Genomic DNA, 13,472 nt, shown 5'->3' with positions numbered 1-13,472 from the left:
TACGGTCGCCCAATTACGGTAGCAGGTCGTTGGAGAAATCAGGCATTCACAGGCACCTCTGCCGCTGTGTGATGCGCAGAGGGAACATGAACATGGGGGCTGATGGAGGGGGAGAGTCATTCTCCTCCTCGCCCGCTGCCCACTTTACGCGTCAGGGCATCGGCGAATCATGTGCGGTCTGGCTAGACGCGCTGGGTGAAGCGGCAGCGCCCTCATTGGATGATAGACCTTGCGATAGACTCGGCGAGTCCCCTGCTCAGTGTCCGAGCAAACATGACAAGGCGGGAAGAGAGGTTAGCATGTCTTACCCACCACCTTGCACTTTACTTGTAGTTGTAGCCGTGTATTGGACGTGTGCTCCGACTCATCTCACTGCCCCGATTTTGGTTGCAAATATCTGGAAGCCGTTCACGGAAGATACTTGGCCCTTTCATGGTTGTCCGTCCACCCGAAACATGGACGCCTCATTCTGCCCATACGCAAGGCGATCGGGAAAATTGCTGGCTGCGGAGGATCTCTACATGTCCATATCTACGTCGACCATGGTTGCCTTCCATTTACTATTCCTGGCGCTATCGAAGCACATCTTGCCCCGGAGTATCTCGTTCATATCACATTGCTCTGGAACGAATGACCTGTAGATGATGCCAGTGTTGATAAGTATCCTATTCTGGAAAAGCGTCTATCCTTATGTACACCGAGATGACTATTCCTGTGCCCAACGTAGCTCATGTCTGACGTCTGATGTCTGAATATGGTGGGTATATAGTACAAATTGCTCGTATGTTGTCATAGTATCGTACAATATAAATCTCATATGTCTCTTCAAATCTCGCCCCAACTGCCCATGGGGCCTGCCGCCGCAATCAAGGACCCGGTACCTACAGAGCCCGCGCCGACATCCCAGTAATGCCGAGATGAACAGCTGCTCTTGCGGACTGATCTGCGCGTGCTCTGGCTGGCGCAACTCGAGGCGTGCCTATAATGCACCGGGCTGGTAGGTGTACTGGCTCTGAACGCACGTCGCTCGGTGGGGCGGGACCTGGATACCAAAGGATGATGTTGACGCACCCTCGCCGCTTTGGCTGCCGCATCTACTGTGCTGGAAGTGGCAAGGTGCGAGCTCCCCGACACACCCCCTGAGCTGGGGCGGGACAAGAATCGTGACCGCAGATACCGGAACACCAGCCTGATGTCCAGATCTTGTTCCCACTCCTCTTTGGTGAACGTCGTGCTGGCAGTGTTATCGCCTTGAATTTGGGAGGTTTCTTGGCTTGCAGTGGCCGCAGCTTGGGCCTGGGGAATGCTTATTGGCTGCGACTGATGTGCCAAGGTGGGTTTGAACTCGGGCAATACAGCAGATGCATCGCGAGCTATCGACGCCTGTGAAGCATCATTTGCCGTCTCGGGTATTGGTGGCAGCCCAGCGTATGGAATTGGCATCTGCTGTATCCGTGAAAAGGTCGAAAATGCCCCTGGATGCTCAGATAACTGATGGACAAACGATCCAAGCTCTCGGGCTATGCGCTCAAGTAAACGAAGTTGCCAGGTAGACTCGGCCAGGTTACTCGAGGAAATGTCGCCCGTATCGTCCCGTAATATTCTTGACATCTTCGGCGTAGAGGATAAATCATCTTCATCTGGTAAAGCGTCGCCAAACAGCACTGACAATACCCTGTCGTCGATGCCCAAGAGATCCCGTATGACCTTTCGCGTGATGCGACTCCACGCACCCTCGGGTTCACTCGCGAACACGCTCGCATGCTCGTCGTGCCATGCCTCACTGTGGTCCACGTCGTCTATCGCGTTGGCTTCGGGCACTACTGGCTCCTCCAGGCTCCGTCCCGCTTCCTGGACATGGAGAGCACTGACTGCTGAGCGTCGACGCCGGGTTTCCTTTTGTATTTCTTCGAGCAGGAAACGGCTGTGTTCCAACCTCCACGATTCTATGCGTTGCATCTTATCGATATCGCATTCCTCGCCCATCAACTCTGCCTGGGCCAACTCCTGGCTTTCTCGGCGCCTCTTTATTCTGCGAGGATTGTACTGTTCAAAGGCATACAGCCTATCCTGCATATCCTGCCCTATCCCCTCATGATCCAGGCGAAACGAGCCCAAGCCATCGTGGGCAGGCAGCACAGGTGTCGACTGGGCGACACCATCAGCATGATGGTTGGCGAAGTTAGGCACCGTACGGAATTCTGGAAGATGACTGTCTAGGCTGTCCAGTTCTGCGTCTTCGTCCTCATCCTCGTCTGCGTCCAAATCATCGATAAGACTGGCGGAATGGTGCTGATCGATACTGTTCTGCGATCGCACAACTGAGTGGATACTGCCCAGGTCGCTTAGTTGCGAGCGCCCGGGTGTGGACTTGGTCTGGTGTGTGGTAGTGAGATAGGACGTGGTAGTCCCGGCATCGGTTTCGGGCGAGAACAGAACCCATGTTTGTGATTCTTCAACGGCTTGAGGGATGGCTTGAGAAGCCGGTTGCGTGTCGTCCTCGTCGACAGAGCGGTAAGGCCGTGGTATAGGCTGGTGGGTTGGTTGGTGGAACGCCATGACAGCAGCGCGGCTCGAGGTACTGTACTGTACTGCGTGCGATATGTCCCACTGGTCCGAGACCCAGCGGTCGCGCGCTCAGTACCAAAGGTTCAGGTGGGATGAAAAGGCGTGGTCTTGATCAGAGCAAGCTGGACAAAGGCTCGTCGGCGCTGGGTTATATGCACACAAAGAGTCCAGACGAGAGCGAGAAGTCGAGTTTGACGGAGCAAATGATATGGAACAGAGACACGGGTTCTTGGATGGAGGGGTCACGCTAATGGGTAGAACTTATTAAGGCTGGGACAGCTGCAAGCCAGAATAGAAACAAAACACGTCGTGCAGGTTGGGTTTGAGCGAGTTATCCTGCAGGTAAGACAGCTGAATGCCTCATACTGTACTGCAATGCAACCAGGCCGGGGGTGATAGATAACGAGGACGGCGCGGCCTGCATATCTCGAACGAATCGCATGGAGTGGCTAGCTGGCCATCGAGTACCAACAAACCGGTCTGGTGTACTTGGGCTGGCCTGCGGGGGCCGTCATTCCTGTTGGAACGAACGGGAAGAGGCAGCGCAAAGAAGAAAAAAAGGCCAGGGATCCAATGACGGAACGGGGTCAGCTGGGCCTGAGCTGGGCCCTCGTTTTGCGCGAGTGACTTCACCTCCTTTAGTGAAGTGGCGGTCGGCTTGTACCACGATACCCTGCCCCCAACCACCAACCTGTCTGTTGTGTGTGATCTACCTAGCAGCCAACTAGGCGCAGGCGTAGGGGTCCCCTCCGATACATTGACGATGTGCCGCATCAACGACAGGCAAGTACTACAGCCTCTCTCTACCTTGTTCGAACACGGTCATTTCATTTCGTTTCTATATCCTACCACTCTCCCTGTCTTACGATACATACTGGTGAAGGCTACATACGTCCATGGCATGCAAGATAGGTACATATTTACACAATAATATGCGTGAGTTGTCAAGAAACTGGACCGCTTCGCTGTCCAATCCGTTCAATGGTTCAATGCAGGTGTCATTCTGCTAGGAGATTCCGATACCATGCACCCGTCCAGCCGGCCATCAATGGCCAAGCCCCAACTTCTCCGCCCAACAACTGCTGTTATTCGTGCATGTTTTGCTGGGCAGCTAGCTGGAGAGCACGTAATAGAGTCTGATCTTACATGCTATGTAGAATGGTAAACCGCGCCATCCATCGTAAAATATGTCCAGACATCGTACGGAGTAGGTATGCAGCCTGCAGAATTCGAGTATGGACGACGCGGCCAGCCGTGGTCTTTTCTCGACATGCCTTAGCAAATACAATAACATTGGAGGCTTTGTACGTACATAGCCCAACTGTCAAGCCATCAGTCATGGTCTGGCACATTCGCTTGCGGCGCCTCGAAAGCTTGTTGCTCCCTGGATCCTCTCAAGGGTTCACCACTAGTTACCGAGGTACCTTCAACGGTCGCTCCCAAATGACCCCAAGCTGGTCGGTCATATCAATCGGTTGAGCAAGGAAGTGGTGCCGGAATTCTACGCAACATCAACCGATCTCGGGGCTGAATTTGGGACGAACGTAGCACAGCAGCGGTAGCCTTGATAAAAGCATATCCTGGATTTGTTGCGCGTAGATCGACCCCCCCCCCAAACCAATGCCATCTACCCACTGCCATCCTGGCCCCAAGAGCCCAAGGAGTGAAAAATAGTAGCAGAGAATCGACCGTTAGAAGCCCTTTACGTGATTCGTCAATCGATATCATGATGGCTGGGAGGTTTCCAGCACCCTAGGCTCGAATGCCACTCTACATGACTCAAATGACCGGTGCGAAAGCCGGCTTTGCATAGATAGTCTGTCCTCTGCATCATCGCAAACCTACGTCTTAGTACGTTTGGACTATTATGTACTACACATATGTCACGTTACTAACATATAATTACCAAAACGTGTCGGCGGCAAACCAGTTGATGGCGATACTCCTCGAATAAAAACACGGTCAACAAGCCGGTTGCAGGGAGGAAGGCCGGCTATCTGGCTACCTTTAGAGACGGTTGGGCGAGATCCCGTCCGCGCATGGCTTTAACCAAGCCAGATGCTAGCAGCCCTCTCTGCTTTGCTGCAGTTATATCGATGACTTTGGTTTGCCCATCGGTACGGTCAATCCCCACTACGATCTGTGATGGACAGGAGTTCAGCGGACTCGTATGTATCCCCTTGGACCTTGGACGGATCCCCATTACGTAGCTCTACCGACCGGAGTTAGGTCTGGTTCTCCAAGGAACTATCGAATGGAGAAAGCCATGGCGATTACAGGCATTATAACTACATTCGTACATACGGGATGACGAACTGGAGGGCTCGGGCATGCTCAGAGCACTCTGGTGTCAAGCACAGGTGGCACTCGGACTGTAATCCCGATTACCGGGTTCACACGATTCAAACAGTAGCACCCAAGTCACGTTGTAAAGCAGCATCCGAAGAAGGTCCATGAGTATCAAGTGTTTTGTTTGTGTTTGCAAATGCAAAGATCCTCGATTGACTGTCGTTACACAGTGCTATTCAGTAGCCGAATTAAACGCCAATCCATTTCCCATTGCTCATGATAACTGAATCCATTCTTAAGCGCTGAAGGCCTCGGGGAATCGCTTCATGTTCTCAGCCAGAGAGCCCTTGTTGGAGAGGAACTGAACGTAGGCACCGTCAACCTTGACGCGGCCAGCGGCCTTCTTCTCCAGGTACTCCTCGCGGCGGAGGGGAGTGAAGCCCCAGTTCTTGGAGACAATGATCTTCTGGCGACCGGGGAACTTGTACTGGGAGCGGCGGAGAGCCTCGAGAGCGATGGCACGGTCTGGTAGTTTACGTTAGCATGTGATATTTGGGATAGTCAAGGTGGTAATGCTTACTGGAGTCACGGGTGCGACAGCTGAAGAGAATCTGGCCGATGTTGACACGGGCAACGGTACCGTTGGGCTTACCCCAGGCACCACGCATACCAGTCTGCAGTCTATCGGCACCAGCGCAAGACAACATCTTGTTGATACGGACGACGTGGTAAGGGTGGGCACGGACACGGAGATGGAAGCCTTCCTTTCCGGCGTACTTGACGAGGTACTTGTTGGCGCAAATACGGGCGGCCTCGAGGGCCTCGGAACTCAGCTGCTCATACTCGTTGGAGACGAGGTGGATGCAGAGAGGGAAGTCGTCAACGTTGGCGCGCTTGCGGCCAAGATCGAAGATTCGGATCTTGGGGTCGGGGACACCACGGTTGAACCGGGACTTGGGATACGGCTGGAATATGACAGATTAGTGTCTGGAATATCCATGGATTGCACCCATCAATATCGCACTGCAGATTGCAGGGGGAAAAGACAAGGAATGAGACACCGTCGGGTTGTGCGCAGGTCGAAGTAGGAAGAAGATATTCCCATCTTCAACTTGGCTCGATCCTCGGATGCGTCACAAATTGCTGGCCTGCAAGATCCCACAAAGCCACGCAATTCCGCCATGTCCTTCTCCTTCTTCGCGCAGAGCATCCTCGCAAGGCATCAGAATAGGCTTACCTTGTTCTTGCAGTATCGGTAGCAACGGGCGGGACGACGAGCCATCTTGACGGTGTTTCGCGATGTATCGTTATCTGGGGTTTTGGTGGTGGGCGTTGAAGTTGATTGAAGTCGTCAGAAAAGTGAAGTCCACCCACCAGAAAATTGATAGATGCGTGCACTGCCTGCGCGGGCGAATTCCTAGGGTGATTTGAAATCAAATGACAAACTCCGAAGTGGCGGCCCGGCAGCTGTGATTGGCTCAACCACAGCTGGTTTTAGTGGAGACTTAGGGCTGCTCTTACCCTTTGCCCGAATTTTGGTACCCCACGCTCCGACCCTACCTGGACTTTTTTCCGACCTGGTTTTATCACGACTCGAATTGCCCAGTCCAGCTTGATCCTCAGCAACGACAAGAATAATTCACCACCCACCAAGTCCGTCAAGTCACCAACTGTCGCAATGGCCATCAAGAAGAACAAGAAGGACTCGAACTCCTTGAGCTCGCAGTTGGCGCTGGTCATCAAGTCCGGAAAGGGTACGAGAACTTCGCCGCACACAAATTTGCCATGAGGAATATGCATTACTGACTCCCCTCTTCCAGTCACTCTTGGCTACAAGAGCACCCTCAAGACTCTCCGCACCGGAAAGGCCAAGCTGGTCATCATCGCCGGCAACACCCCCCCTCTGCGCAAGTCGGAACTCGAATGTATGCAATCCCCGAAGAAGCCGCACTTACAGCGTCTGGAAGAAAACATACTAACGAAGTCGGATAGACTACTCTATGTTGTCCAAGGTCCCCGTGCACCACTTCGCTGGCTCCAACGTAAGTACAATCCACTCCCTTGGGTACAGTCATGGGTGATAGCCTATGCTACTTCTCCCAGTCTCCATGCTATGCGGGCTATACACGCCTTCGCTACATGAACCCAGCGAAAAAAGTCTCCTGTAGACTTTGGAGGGTAAACAGTCGGCTAACAAACCACCCCTTGAACAGATTGAGCTCGGTACTGCCTGCGGAAAGCTTTTCCGCTGCTCGACCATGGCCATTCTGGATGCCGGTGACTCTGACATTCTGGCCGACCAGCAGTCTTAGATTTGACGACAACGTGTTCATTCATCGGCGTTAGGGTTACGGTCTGGGTTAAAAGTCATGCCCTCATGCCAACCGGTCAAAGGGGCCAAAAATTATTTGCTTGCAGTTTTGCAAGGCTTTACGATCTCCTACGTCTAGGATGCATCTCGATTAGTTAGTCACAATCTGATACCGAGCGTCGAACTGGACAATGCTCCTGTTGTCAGCAAATGACACACAAAGTGATACCCAAATGGAGTTTTATGCTGTACCCCTCAATGTGCCTGGGTGTTATGCCAATACGTAGTCCGTGGTGATGGATATCCTGGTTTTGGCCCTCTCGTGGGCAATTTCGTGCACTCCGTAGACCTCGGCATCTCCCCGGGCGCGGAGGATTTTATCCCCTTTTGCCAACCTACAGCCTGTAATATGGAGAAGGTAGGATACTTCAGAATATGCTGGAACTTGGGTGACGAAGGGGTGTCCCACGCGGCACAAGCCCTCACCGTCCGAAGATCTGGCCGAAGCAGGCAAGACGCTCCATTTACGGGCCGCACTCGTAGTTGCCATTTGGCAATCAAGGGAAGATGTCTGATGCATCTTCAAAGGCGATGCGTGAAATATAAATGTTCCGATGCCAGCTTTCTCATCGCCGTCAGCTATCCCCTTACTGGCTGCTCGCAGTGATCCGAGCGGAACCTAAAATCAAGTTCATGCAAACGCGCTCTTTTTTGGACGTATCCCACTAGTACTATGGATGCCGCCCGCCACGGAGCAACGATCGTTGAGCAATTCCAAACTCGGATACCCCTTTCGATTACATACAGCGTACATGAACACTTGGGGCATGTCCGCCAGGGGCAGATTCCAAGCTGGAGAATCTCGTGGTGAGCCTGCCAGTGAAGTCGCTAGTACGAGTAGGGTAGCTCAGGAGACAGAATTTGTGGGGCCTTGCGTTCACGTGATGGGGCGCCAGGCAGCGTGGCACGTACAGGGCGAGGCATGAACATGGAGATTGCTGCTCAGGGTGTAATATAACATTGCTATAGTGTCTGCGAATTGTTTCCACTTGGGTTCCAGAATAGGAGGGACACGCCGAGGACAGGCAGACAGGGCACGGGGAGAAACGATTCCCATCTTCGGGCTGTCCAGGCATTAAGAGGTCCAGGATGTTTCAACGACTCCCCAAGCAGCCAAGGGACAGTAAATTGCCGGTCTGGACTTGTGGATCAAAACGACCACACGATCCCAACCCGATCCAGTCTGATTCCAGGGTCCTGGAAAGTCGGTGATAGGCAAGCGGGAGGCGGGAGGAAAACAATGTTTGTTGTGTACGCCAGCGCAGCACCATGGGATTGAAGAACTAATATCTTGTCCCGTCTCGTTCGCATTTTTCCTGAGACTCTGAGCATTCCGTTTCTAACAATACCAATCTCGATTTGCTTCCCAAGTGCAACCCAAAGGGCAGCGAGATTACCTCCGTTATAGGCCGATCAAGTTTCAGGGTCTTGCTACTACTACTGTACACGGCAATTCGAGCCCAGCTGCCACTCAGCACCAGCGCAGAGCAGAACAGAGCAGAACAGAGCAAAGCGACTGCACGCCCTACTTAAGCGTTGGATTCGAAACTGGATTAATCGCACCGAAGTGGCTGAGTCGAGCCGACTGACATGCTTGGATCGAGAGTTGTCAGCCAATCCTCCTTCCAGTTTCTGACACCGCTCAAGTGTTAAATATATCGGAGTTGCGCAGCTAGCGTGGACTGGCAGCTGAGGAAGACTGGATACGTACCAGACTCTATTGCTTTCTGTACCTCTCGCTCCAGCCTCCATCCATACGCCCGACCCTGCCAGCCCGTCGCGCTTTCGCATAACGCCACCATAACGGACGAAAAGGAGCAGGCAAACGCAATTCGAATACGGAGGGCTACATCATTCCTGACATAACAGAACCTTATGCTCGGCAAGTGCGTGTTGGGTACATGAGGTACGGCAACACAGACACCCAGACATCCCGAACCGGAGCGCCATCCATCCACCTCCACCCAGCCCTGGCCAGTACCCAGACCTGTACCCAGGCCAGTACCCAGAACTTCACAAAAATAGCCCACATCGCGCTACTGGGCTAGAGCTAAGAACGGACTAACGTTGCGGCAACGTCTGTACGGTCACACCAAAAGTCGGGTGCATTGCATTCAATTACAATCCCATTACTTCCTCCTGCAAAGTCCCCCCCAAGCCCAGTCTCCAAGTCCAACCCAAAGCCAGGTCAAGGGCCCCCAGAGCACGAGCACGAGCAAATCGCAAAGGAGAACATTGGCCTGCCCGTTCCAACATTCTTCAACATTGACATAGCAACCAAACATCAACGTTTTCTCCCCCTTCCCTTCTTTCTCTCTTACACCCCCCAAAACGCCAGCCAACTTTGCTGCCGTTCTTTGACCGCCATATATATACACTTCTACCTTTTAGTTTTGCAACAACCGGCCAACCAACGGAACGCCGTACTCGCGATCCGAGACAGTGATACCATTCCCCCATCACAACACGCATATACCCCCCCCCACACACACACACGTTCGCTTTGGCAGTTGTCGTGTTTTAAAAATGTCGGCCGTCACGAAGAAACCCCCTTCCGCGGGTATTGGACGCCTGCCCGATAGCAGCCCCTCTGCTGATAGAGCCGCCTCGCGCAGCACACCGCGTACCACGGCCCCGGTGTCCCCTGCTGCGGCTGGCCTGAACACCACGCCCTCCAGGAACCGATCCATCAGAAGCGGTACTCCCGTTTCTGCACGGGCGGCTGCCGCCCATCGCCAGTCCTCCTCGCTGAGCATCTCTTCTAACGAGGTCGACGAAGCCGCACGTGCGGAGACGGTCGCACTCATCGACGATCTGAAGGTCAGATTAGAAAAAGCAGACGCTACGTCGGAGCAGTTCAGGAAACAGGCTGAGGTCCTGCAGTCGCGACTTGACGAGACTTTGAAAGAGCAGGCCAAGTTCGAAGAGCGGGTGCATGAAAGTGAAGAGCAAATCGAAGCCCTTCGAAATGAAAAGCGCGAGTCGGCAAGGCAGATGCGCGAAATGGAAACCATATACGAGGCCGAGCGAAGCTCCATGCTTAAGGAGAAGGAAGAAATGTCCAACCGTGAGGAAGAGATGCAGTCCGTCATCAACAGGCTTAAGGATACCATTAACCAGAGGAATGTGGATGATGAGTATCGACCCTCGAGACAATGTAAGTATAATCCCATGTGTACCCCATACTTGGCGCAAAGACTAACAGGTCACCCTTCTCAGCAAATAATTCATCTCCGACGGTAGAGAGCGGGAACTTCGCTCCGCCGTCTTCAGTCCAGCGCAGTGATTCGAGGAACAACTCGAAGCTGCTTCTTCAAAAGGACAAGTTGATTGAATCACTCCGACTCGAGCTAGCTGAAGCTCAGATTAAGCTTGTTGAGTCCGAAAACCAAGGGGGCGGGCGCCTGCATGAGGTCGAGCGCTTATTGATGGAGGCGCGCATGGCTAATGCACGCCTCATGGAGGATAACGAGTCTTACCAGCTGCTTCTGCAGGAGAAGACCCTGCACGGAGATTTTGGCAAGGGCGATTTCAGCTATATGGGCGTCTCTGCCAACCAAGACGCATTGAGCGCCTTGGAGGGCCGCTCCAGTACCGGTGGCGAAGCACCTGCCGAGCCCAACAACACCAACAACAACAACAATGCCTCTTCCTCTCTCGGTGCCAGCCTCGCAGATGAGCTTGGCGATGCTGCGGATGACTTGGCCGTTTCCACGGTAGACGACGGAGAGCACCAGCGTCGCCTTGAGGGCGAGATTCGTGCGATGAAGGATCAGAACAAGGCTCTCACGTTGTACATCAACAAGATCATCGAGCGTCTCCTCCAACACCAGGAATTTGAGCACATTCTGGACCAGTCATCTGATCCCAAGTCCGCCGGTGCAAACGTTAACAAAGAACTGCCGACCACCCCTCTGGATAGCCAGCACCCAGGGGCCTCTTTCTTGGCTCGCGCCAAGTCTGCCATGGGCAACAGTCCTCCCCCAGCAATGGCTCCCGGCGCTCGCCGTCCTCGACCAATGAGTTTCATACCCTCTACCAACACTGCCCACCACGACCCGGATACCGCACCTAGCATCCCCATTGGCCTCGCCCGGTCGGCTTCCTCGCGCCGTCAACCAGGCCGTCCTATGAGCGAACAGATCATCGGCGCTGCCGGCATCGTGAACGCCATGTACAAGGGACCCGATGGACCTATGTCACCAACACTGTCCGCGGGCCGTAACAGCGCCCAGTTCTTCAGCGGTGCCGGCACACCGCGGGCCGCGTCCATGGGCAACAGCGCCCCTACAGCGGGCAACTTCCCGGGCATGCGCAGCGAGACTAGCAGTGTCTCCGGCGAGAGTGCCGGCGGCGACGCGTCGAACACCAGCGCGAGCCAGAGCCCACCGCGCACTATCGGGTCAGGCCACAGTGAGAGCAAGGGCGGCCACGCTACCTTTGCGGGCAACAAGCCTCGGCCCCTACGACTGGTTCAGGAGAACGCCCCAGCCCCGGAGCAGAACAAGCGTGCCAGCTGGTTCGGCTGGGCGCAGTCGGCTCTGGCCAACAGGGCGGCCAGTGAGGGCGGTGCGAGCGAAAGCATCAAGGAATAGGTACCCTTGCCTCGCTTGGTCCCGGCTACCACCTCTGGGCGGGTGTCAGTCAAGTAAAGCAGTGTCAGAGGAGGAGACCTGATCGGCCCGGGACGGTCATTGGTGGTTGTGGATACAGAGCAAACATGACAGCAAGATGAATTGGCATGTTAGTATGATAATTCCCACGGGACGAAAGCATGATGATCATGAGAAAAAGATTGTTGCTAGTCAGCATTACTTACATGGTGGAAGGAGATTGAAGTTAGTTGGGTAGCGGGGGCGGAGAACATGGCAGCTGGCATCATTTGTGTCGGTTAGAGGTGTGGGCAGTAAGTTCTAACGATAATGAGGGTTTTACACGTATATAAATTATTTATAGTCTTAAGTATGCAGGTGCGAAATCTTCTTTTCTTTTTATATACAGTTGACTCTTCTATCATGGTGAAATCTCGTGTCTCGGTGTTTAGGTGAAGGGCTGGGTTGTCTGGGAAGATAATCTGCTGGACAAGCACGGTTGATTCATAGACGCCGGCTGGCGAGAGATGTTTTGGCTTGGCCCTTGGGTATGTCAACTCTTGTATGTATTCCTGCGAGTGTGAGCGCATTATTGGAAATGGTTGACATGGTGTCGCCTGGGTGCCTCATTGTTGAGAGATATGACAGACTAACGTTTTCATGGATGTTCGATATGGATAAGTACCTATCTACCCGGTATTCTTGAGAATACACATCAATGCCACGCATTCCCCATTTTCAATGGAATGCATCGACCTTCTCCAGGCTCGTTGCCTCCTTCCCAATCAGATAGTGATGCTACATCAGGGGCGAAATGATACCCCCTGTGAAGGTGGTGTAGTTTGCCGATCAGGGACGTTGAACTCTATCTCAAACCTTATCGTTAGATTGACAACAAGATCTTCCACCCGCACGAACGTGGCTTTGGCTACCCGCTTGCCTCTGTAGTCGAGAGAAGTCTTGGCCTGGCGGTTGCTTTTTCGGATTGCTTACCTCGAATGGTGAAAACATTGCATACCTACGACCGTCAACCCCTAGGTCACGCAACATATTCTAACAGTTGGTCGTCAAAATGCCTCCAACTGTTCCGTCTTTAATTTCGCATCTGACACGCCTCCATCTCTGACAACATCGCCGGTACGAACTGTGTTGTCTCAACCTAAAACGACATCGTGATAGAACCAATAGTCCAAAAATGTAAGCGAAGCTTCCGAAGTAGGTATGCCATTGCTATTGACTGTGACTGTTGATCACCTCTTACTTGCCCACTTGCGCCATCCTCTTATTCCGTTTATACAGCCTGGCATGATACGGCATCATTTGCACGTCTCTTGTACTCTACCCGAATAAGCCAAGGCAGCATTATGGCAGAGGTACTGGCGAGGTGTATGATGCAAATGTCTTTCCAACTTCTTCCGTTGGGTAAAGTGAATAGCCCCAGGCCATACAGCCGCCCCAGAGGTCGATCTGTCTATGACGGGAATTGGGAACAATCAAAGGAGTGCCGTATGAACTTGAGGTGGAGCGACTAGGTTTCTTGGACGAGTATCCTGAGGGGCAGGCACAGGTCTACACACAGCACCAGCAAAGAACGCCCCTTACTGTCAAGAGGCCGAGGAGCCAAGATGACCCTCGAACATTTATGGGCTCAG

The 13,472-nt window shown here is 53.3% G+C and overlaps 4 protein-coding genes across 4 annotated transcripts; 2 read left to right on the top strand and 2 right to left on the bottom strand.

Annotated features, from left to right (window-relative positions):
• Positions 1-825: 825 nt before the first annotated feature.
• Positions 826-2,559, bottom strand: PG997_006120 (uncharacterized protein; the record flags this gene model as incomplete). Its single annotated transcript, XM_066810435.1, has 1 exon — positions 826-2,559. The coding sequence occupies one exon, from the start codon at positions 2,557-2,559 to the stop codon at positions 826-828; it is 1,734 nt and encodes a 577-aa protein (XP_066669358.1).
• Positions 2,560-5,143: 2,584 nt separating this feature from the next.
• On the bottom strand, positions 5,144-6,180 carry PG997_006119 (60S ribosomal protein uL16). Its single transcript, XM_066810434.1, has 3 exons — positions 6,095-6,180; positions 5,438-5,822; positions 5,144-5,382 (listed from the first exon to the last, which is right to left on the bottom strand). Exons 1-3 carry the CDS (start codon positions 6,137-6,139, stop codon positions 5,153-5,155), a joined length of 660 nt encoding a protein of 219 aa, XP_066669357.1. The 5' UTR covers positions 6,140-6,180; the 3' UTR covers positions 5,144-5,152.
• Positions 6,181-6,535: 355 nt separating this feature from the next.
• Positions 6,536-7,169, top strand: PG997_006118 (60S ribosomal protein eL30; the record flags this gene model as incomplete). Its single annotated transcript, XM_066810433.1, has 4 exons — positions 6,536-6,611; positions 6,678-6,782; positions 6,850-6,899; positions 7,071-7,169. 4 exons carry the CDS (start codon positions 6,536-6,538, stop codon positions 7,167-7,169), a joined length of 330 nt encoding a protein of 109 aa, XP_066669356.1.
• Positions 7,170-9,754: 2,585 nt separating this feature from the next.
• On the top strand, positions 9,755-11,823 carry PG997_006117 (uncharacterized protein; the record flags this gene model as incomplete). The annotated part of the gene is made up of 2 exons (XM_066810432.1): positions 9,755-10,385; positions 10,448-11,823. 2 exons carry the CDS (start codon positions 9,755-9,757, stop codon positions 11,821-11,823), a joined length of 2,007 nt encoding a protein of 668 aa, XP_066669355.1.
• Positions 11,824-13,472: the final 1,649 nt, after the last annotated feature.

The sequence above is a fragment of the Apiospora hydei genome (genome assembly GCF_038363865.1).
Source record: "Apiospora hydei strain CBS 114990 chromosome Unknown utg000005l_segment0_segment0, whole genome shotgun sequence".
NCBI lineage: Eukaryota > Fungi > Ascomycota > Sordariomycetes > Amphisphaeriales > Apiosporaceae > Apiospora > Apiospora hydei.
The sequence above is the reverse complement of the archived record's forward strand: the minus strand, read 5'-3'. Positions and strand labels throughout refer to the sequence as shown.